Source organism: Bombus huntii, chromosome 6, assembly GCF_024542735.1.
Source record: "Bombus huntii isolate Logan2020A chromosome 6, iyBomHunt1.1, whole genome shotgun sequence".
Lineage (NCBI taxonomy): Eukaryota > Metazoa > Arthropoda > Insecta > Hymenoptera > Apidae > Bombus > Bombus huntii.
In genome coordinates, this window is record NC_066243.1 from 8,441,803 (window position 1) to 8,449,336 (window position 7,534).

The 7,534-nt window shown below is 29.0% G+C and overlaps 2 protein-coding genes across 6 annotated transcripts in view; one reads left to right on the forward strand and one right to left on the reverse strand.

Annotated features, from left to right (window-relative positions):
- Positions 1 to 199: 199 nt before the first annotated feature.
- On the reverse strand, positions 200 to 4,049 carry LOC126867071 (very-long-chain (3R)-3-hydroxyacyl-CoA dehydratase hpo-8). Of its 3 annotated transcripts, XM_050621211.1 has the most exons (7): positions 3,023 to 3,408; positions 1,877 to 1,919; positions 1,382 to 1,690; positions 1,039 to 1,156; positions 735 to 970; positions 430 to 611; positions 200 to 358 (listed from the first exon to the last, which is right to left on the reverse strand). In XM_050621211.1, exons 3-7 carry the CDS (start codon positions 1,450 to 1,452, stop codon positions 279 to 281), a joined length of 687 nt encoding a protein of 228 aa, XP_050477168.1. In that variant the 5' UTR covers positions 1,453 to 1,690; positions 1,877 to 1,919; positions 3,023 to 3,408; the 3' UTR covers positions 200 to 278. The 3 variants fall into 3 exon arrangements, with proteins under 3 accessions (XP_050477168.1, XP_050477169.1, XP_050477167.1); XM_050621212.1 differs by lacking the exons at positions 1,382 to 1,690; positions 3,023 to 3,408 and adding an exon at positions 3,758 to 4,049; XM_050621210.1 differs by having other exon boundaries at positions 1,877 to 3,408.
- Positions 4,050 to 4,864: 815 nt separating this feature from the next.
- Positions 4,865 to 7,534, forward strand: part of LOC126867038 (uncharacterized) — a 35,069-nt gene continuing 32,399 nt past the window's right edge. The window contains exons 1-5 of one of the 3 annotated variants that reach the window (XM_050621138.1): positions 4,865 to 5,461; positions 6,388 to 6,750; positions 6,821 to 7,160; positions 7,254 to 7,381; positions 7,471 to 7,530. In XM_050621138.1, coding sequence (XP_050477095.1) covers positions 5,393 to 5,461; positions 6,388 to 6,750; positions 6,821 to 7,160; positions 7,254 to 7,381; positions 7,471 to 7,530 — 960 coding nt within the window. In that variant the 5' untranslated portion in view covers positions 4,865 to 5,392. Of the gene's footprint in view, positions 6,318 to 6,387; positions 6,751 to 6,820; positions 7,161 to 7,253; positions 7,382 to 7,470; positions 7,531 to 7,534 lie in introns of all 3 variants that reach the window. The other 2 variants (XM_050621139.1, XM_050621137.1) reach the window with 2 other exon arrangements.

A 7,534-nucleotide genomic window follows, 5' to 3' on the forward strand; every position in this document is an offset into this window, starting at 1 on the left:
AGCAAGTAATTTTAAATGTTATTAAAAATGTCTAATATTTTATGATAGTTGATTCATAATTAAATAATTTTAATCTTTATTCCTAAAAACTGTTTTAATCTTATTAATGTTATTATAACTAAGTAATAATTTGCTTATAATGGATTATAATACATCACAAGGTATATAATTTTCAGATGGTATTCTAAATCAGGAACAGTCATGCTATATATTGTAATATTTATTTTTATCATAAATATTATAAAATATTAATAAAATATATCAAAATTTCCTTTATATTAATTCGCTTTCTTGGATGTTTCACCTCCTATAATTTTACGTCTTTGAGCAAACATATGCAAATATAATTGTGGGAAAACTGTAATATAAAGAAAAGAAATTATTATATAATCAATATATGATATGATAATACATTTTTCAGAAACTTACGAGGAATATATGATAGCATAATAGTTATAAGAATGAAATAATAACTAAATATGAAATTCCATGAGTTAGGAAGTTTGTAACTCCAGAATTCAGGATGAGAGTTTGCATAATTTACAGCTGAATATATGCATAATAATTCTCCAGTTACACCTATTGGGTACAATACAATAAATAACGTATACCTGTAATAATTAAAACATTTCAATTTTGAATACTGAAAAATAGGTATTATTAATAAATAAAATATTTAATGAATAGATATTATTTATTAAATAAAAAATCTATGAAGTGATTAAATTACATACCTTAGCCATGTGAGAAAATAAGGAACAAATTCATTGAGATTCATATAGTAAAACAAATATCGAATTATTTCCGTTATTGACCATGCTAAGATGGCTAATGGAAGACCATGAGATGACGCCGCATAATTATTTGGAGTTGCCAACAATACACCACTCACTACTATAATACGACTAAACACTTGAAAAGTTGTAAGTACAGGGTTTGATTTAACTAAACCAGTTGCAGCATGGATTATCTATAATAAAGATATGCTTTATTAAGCAATCTTTTATTAACAAAACCAAGATGAATATTATTGCTTACTTCTAAAAGAGCAGCATGTTGAAAAATAACAACAGGCCATTTAACATTCTGCCACAAATTTGCTTCTGTCGTAGAAGAAAAATCATTCACTACAAATTTATAAAGTATATAACTCCAACTGCAAATATACATAATTATTTTAATATATTTAACAATATTCTCTATAATACCTATTTTCATCTCAAAGTTATTAAACATACTTTTCAATTAAGATTAGATTGTTGAAAATTATAGCAGAAATTACAGAAATGTTAATTAGTGAAACTTGAATAACAATAAAATGTTTTTTCTTATAATCACTTCATTATAATTTGGTGAAAGCGAGGAAAGTAATAGTACTTACCCAAATACTTGTAGCAAATTATAAGTCTTTAAATACAATAATCCGACGTTATTTGTTTTCTTCGATTTCATATTTATATTTTTTAATTCAGTGTGACTTTACTTATTTATAACAGTAATAATAAATAATTATTATACTTCTACGTGCCTTTCGAATTCATAACTCGTCGGATGTACAACGTGAACTGGCGATTACGGGTAGAGTCAAGTATAGTATGTAAGTGTAGTACGCTACTCATACATACATACATATTTACATATGTACATACAGCATTTAACCCGAGCAGGAACGTAGCAATTTCCTATATAGCTTGAATTTGAAACGACCTAATATTTTCTTATTTGTTCTCTGAAATTTTATAAATGATAAAATTTAAACAAATTGACACATGATTGATATATGATATTTAATTAGTTTTTGAAAACTAGAAATTTACTTTTGGGGAAAAGGCATAATACATTGTGTAAAACGTGTAAATTGGCGCAATATTCTTACCTTCTACGAACTTCACCTTGGTAATTAAGAATAATTTCTAAAACTGTAAAAATGTTAATGTGAATGACTTTGTCCCTCCAATGTTAAAAAAAATCCAGTACAAAATGCAAAACTATATATAGCCGGCCTCAAAAATATTTGGGCACTTATAAATTGATGTTAAAAGGACTGAAATGGCAGTTTTTTTTATAAAAGTGTAATATTTTATCCGATTACTTTTATTCAATAATTATCTTAAATAATTTAATCTATTAAAAATCATCTTGTGTGAGTAATCGATACTGTATTTTAATCCTTTATTAGCCTCTGATATACCCTATCTTTGCCCGAAATCTTATACATATAATCTTTTTTAATAAAATGGCTGACGATTTTGTGAATTTCTATTGGCTCGGTAATTATTCTGCAGTTCGCGAAATAACACAGATTGTCATACAATGAAGTCGTGAAACATCAGACATGCCGCACATCGAAAAGAGAAAGACATTGCTCGAAGGGGGGATCATATTTCCTCGCTATATCGTGGCAGATTTTAAACAAAATACGATTGTAGCGAAGAAGATCGTTGTTGCGTTGTGAATATCTGTAATCTCTGGTTTATATTTTCGACTCCTGCTTCCTTTCGTCATAGGTTAATGTTTCACACCTAAACCTTATTCGAGAAATGCGCTTTAAAATAATGAAAATCGCACCAATGTCTGTCCAGTGATTCTTGAGATTAATCCAAATATACAGATGCTTTTCGGGAACTTTATTTTATACGTATAAATTAGACGAATTTAATCATTTTTCTTTAGTATTTATTGTTGCTTTTTGTTTAACTTAAATTTTTGATATGGCCTAATATTCTTGTATTTATTCTTACAGAAGTATGACTAGAAATATAGAATGATCTGGACCGTAGAATTAGTAAAAGACAACAATAAATAAATAAAGAAAAATGGTAAATTCGTATAATAGAGGAATAAAATACAGTCTCGATTACTAACAAAACATAATCTTCAACATATTAAAGTGCTTAAAATATGTTATTAAACAAAAGGAGTCCCGGATATATATATCAAACTTTTATAAAAAATTATCAGTTTAGATCTTTTAACATCAATATATAAATTGTCCGAATATTTCTGAGACATAAAGACTCACTTCTTTTTACATCAAGTAGAATATGAAGTTGGGCTAGTGTCTAAATGTTTTCGAGACTGACTGTATGTCCATATATGTACAATGTGTACCACTACGGTCTACGTACGTGTTACACTCTTCTACTTATATACGTCAAGACAAATGTAAATTATAAAATTAATTCAATATTAATATGTTAATGAATTGCCATTTTCTTTCTGAATTCATAAATAAATTTTGACGTAATAAATCGCAATAACATAGCAAATAAACGTGCTCCGCACATATAGATTTGTACACCTTAAATTTTTTAATATCTATATCTATTAAAAATATAATCATATTAACAATAAAAAAATTCGAAGTTTTCAAGAACTATTTAAAAAATAAGTATTTGAAATATTTAATATTTCCTTAATTATTTGTTAATTTTGATCTGTAATCGATTATATTATATTTTTATGAGAAATTGCAACATGTTTATGTTTTTCTATCGAGGTTTTCAGCACTATGATATTCGATGTTTTATTATATGTATTAGTAAAATATTTAATGATATTTGTAGATTTTAGTTCAAAAAGGAGAGTTACTATACAATGCGGGACGAAATGATAGGCCACCTTACATACCTATCTGTATATTTCATGTAATTAAAAGATGAAAATATACATATAATCTTAAGTTCATGACATACAACAAAGAAGTTAGAAATATAAATTTGGGCTGTATTTGATTAGAAAAAATTATAAGACTTACTTGACCTACTTTCCATTCTTACAATTTCTGTCAGTAGTTATTCGACTACGAAATGAAAATCTCTTTCAGAGTTTCCTAAGAGATTGTATCGTGATTGATTATGTAATATCACATTACGACTCCACTTTATTATTTTGTGAATTTAGGTAATTGCATAATTGTTTGATCATAAACGAATCATTTCTTCAATTTTCCACCGTTTAAGCGTTTTTCACGACTCATTGCTATTTCTTCTTTTTTTTTAAAAACACCACTAAATTATGAATTTGGATAAAGCTGCGTAGTCTCGTAGACTTCACTTGTCTCTTGCTTGCTAAATGATTAATGTTTGTCAGGTCCGTGTGACAAACATTACCCGAGCAAGTGCATTCCGAGAATTGCTCAAATAACACAATTTTTTCGGACATCATTCGAAAAAGTGATTTATTCTACATTATCAAGAAACTGAATGAAAAATGCTAATGAATTATAATATTCGTTTTACATTTTTTTTCTTAATCGTGATTAATCCGAATAGTCCAAAGTCATTCGAATGTAATGTTCGGTATCATTTTCATTGTTAAAACCTCAGCAATCTGATTAAAATAGTTTCATAATAATAAGGTAAAAAAACAAATTCTATTTTTCTTCATACAATGACTTGGTAACTTGACACCATCGATTACCAATTAGATAACACGGACGATCGCTTCGGGCGAACTCCGAGCGGGTCAATTCCAGGTAATAGTGGGGATGACCCTGTGAATATTAACCAAACAAAAAGAGAGAATATTAATCGAGCAAAGAGAGAAAGAATATTAACTGAATATTACGTATATACGTTTGAATATAGAACTATCAACCTTAACATTAACTATCCAATTAATATCAGTCCATGCTTATTTTTCCCCTAACTTCCTCATTGTATGTATTGTATATGTATTATCGTATGAATATGAAATTTAATGTGTTATTCTGGAAATATTCAACATATAGGATATGCGAAATATTTCCTTCTTTTAACAAGATGAAATACACAAATAGGTAAAGTGTCCTACCATTTTGTCCGACATTCTATATTTATATTTAACACGTTGAATGTCATGGGGGTCACCGGTGACCGGCACTCAACTTGACCGTGGCCCCGCGGAGGTCACCGGTGACCGGCGCACCAAGATTAGTAAAAATACATAATTGGAAGAAATGTCAATAGTTATAAATTTTTTATTATTACCACCGTTACTACAATGGTGTGACGAAGTGAATGCAGTATAGAATGTATAAAAATAGTTTTATTTATACATGAAATATAGATCTATTATGTGCGCCCCCCACCAGTGGCTGTCGGACATGGGAAAACCCCGCTTTTTCCGTGTTTTACCTTAATGAATAATAACCCTAAGGAACGTTTCGACAAAAAAGATGTTTGATGGCAATTAAGGGGCTTGACAGTAAGGTAAAAAATGCTAAATCTTGTGATGGTTCTTTAGGATTATTGCGGGTCCGAATAAGTATGACCGAGGGATGGATTATGGTTTATGGTAGGTCCCGAGACGTAACAGTATAGAACAATTATTTAGCAACGCGAAGAAACAATATGAGATAACTGATAATCGCAAAAATTAAGTGGATCGAGCGAAATTGCACTACAGCGCCATGGGGGTCACCGGTGACCTCAGTGAGATAAATTCATTAATGATGATTATACACCGTAACATATCTCTTGTAGGTAATATTTCAACATTATATGTATCGTATAATAAAAAAATTCATTGTGGAGCCACGGCCAAACCTTGTAAAACTGGCGTGGCATTCAACGTGTTAAGAATATTTTTAACTAATAGAAATTATAAACAATAAAAAATTAGGAGTAAATTAATTTTTCTAATAAAACTAGGATGTAATTAATATTTTACTAATTACTAAAATTATCTTCGACTAAATTATCTTAAATAATTACACATGACAGCAGTGAAAAATTATTATGATATTGTTCTAGATATAAAATATTTATGATTAATTATCGACTTAAAATTTGTTGAATTAAGCTCCCAATATATAAAGTCGATAGATCGAAAAGATTTGTTATCGAAATTTACATCGAATTTATTTTATAATACATTTATTTGCTGTCCTATTAATATGGGAGAAAAGAAGTTTATATAGGTTAATCACATGTGTAAAGAATCCATACACTGTTTTTATAATCTGTAGATATTACTATATTATCAATGTTCAACGTATTATTGTTAACTTACCATTTCAATCTATTGTCAAATGATAAGCAGCAAGTTGTATGAATGTTTCTTGAATCTTTTAATATTACTCATATCTACCTAAAAACATAAAGATGCAGTGGTTGAATAGTCAAAGATTGTTTAAAGCAGTGAAAAGGATTAATTCACTAAATAACCGTAATGCCAGCAGCAATTGCAAGATTGTTTGTAGTTCTGATATAGAAGTGGCAAAAAAAAATGGGCTGCCAATTGTGGCCTTAGAATCAACAATCATTACTCATGGAATGCCTTATCCTGATAATTTGAAAACAGCCATTCAAGTAGAAAACACTGTTAGAAAAAAAGTAATTGTTTATGAATTCTAAAGAAAGAAAAATATTGCTTTTTTTACATTATACTTTTATATCATTTTAGGGTGCTATACCTGCAACTATAGGAATTTTAAATGGACAGATACATGTTGGTTTGAATGATGAACAACTACAAATACTAGCTAAATCAGATTCTACTAAAACTATTAAGTGTTCACGTAGAGATATATCTACAGTTGTTGCCCAAAAACTAAATGGAGGAACAACTGTTAGTGCAACAATGTTAATTTCAAATTTATTAGATTTGCCTATAATGGCAACAGGAGGCATTGGTGGTGTTCATCGTGGTGCAGAAAAGAGTTTTGATATTAGTACTGATTTACTAGAGCTTGGGCGTACTCCTGTAGCTGTTGTTTGTTCTGGTGTTAAATCTATATTAGATATTGAGAAGACATTAGAATATCTGGTTAATATATTTTCTTGCATAAAAAATAATAATTATTACAATAGAGATTTGTAATTGTCTCCATTTGTAGGAAACACAAGGAGTTCCAGTTATAAAAATTGGTGAAACAAACTATTTTCCTGCATTTTACTGCACTGAATCATTACAAAAGACAAAAGTGCCACATAGAGTATCAAATTCAGAAGAAGCAACAAAGATTCTTAAAGCACAAAGGGAATTAGGTCTTCAAACAGGATTATTGTTTGCTGTCCCTATTCCTACAGAATATGCATTAGATCCAAAAGAAATGGAATTGGCTATATGTAATGCTTTAGAAAATGCAAAAAGTAAAAATGTAAGTGGAAAGAATGTCACACCATTTTTGCTAGAAGAATTAAATAAGGTTACACATGGTCAATCTCTTCGAGCTAGTAAGTATAAATAAGTCCATTGATATAAAAATTAAGAAAGCATAAGCAAGATCAATATTTGTCACTTAATTTTTGTCTTTTTAAAATCAACAGATATGGCACTCATAGAAAACAATGCAAGTGTTGCAGCAGAAATTGCAGTGAATTTGGCTAAAAAGAGTTTTCAGAGCTCTTTCAACGATAGTGCTTCCAAGTGCATTCTGACATCAGAAAGAAATCCAGTAAATAAAACAAAAATATTCGTTTACCTTAAAAAATATATAAGATATTAGTCATTTTATTTTCATCGGGTAATTTGTTTATGTCATAGATTGTAATTGGTGGAGCTATAATGGATACGACGTTGCAAGTGAAGGAATCCGAGATAAAAGTAA

Bases quoted from the DNA above. Each gene is read 5' to 3' on its own strand.
- LOC126867071 (XM_050621211.1), bottom strand. From the start codon at position 1,452: ATGAAATCGAAGAAAACAAATAACGTCGGATTATTGTATTTAAAGACT. The intron at 1,157-1,381 runs GTAAGTACTATT...GTATATTTGCAG, and splicing joins AATTTGCTACAAGTATTTGG to TTGGAGTTATATACTTTATA. The intron at 359-429 runs GTAAGTTTCTGA...TTTATATTACAG, and splicing joins TATGCTATCATATATTCCTC to TTTTCCCACAATTATATTTG.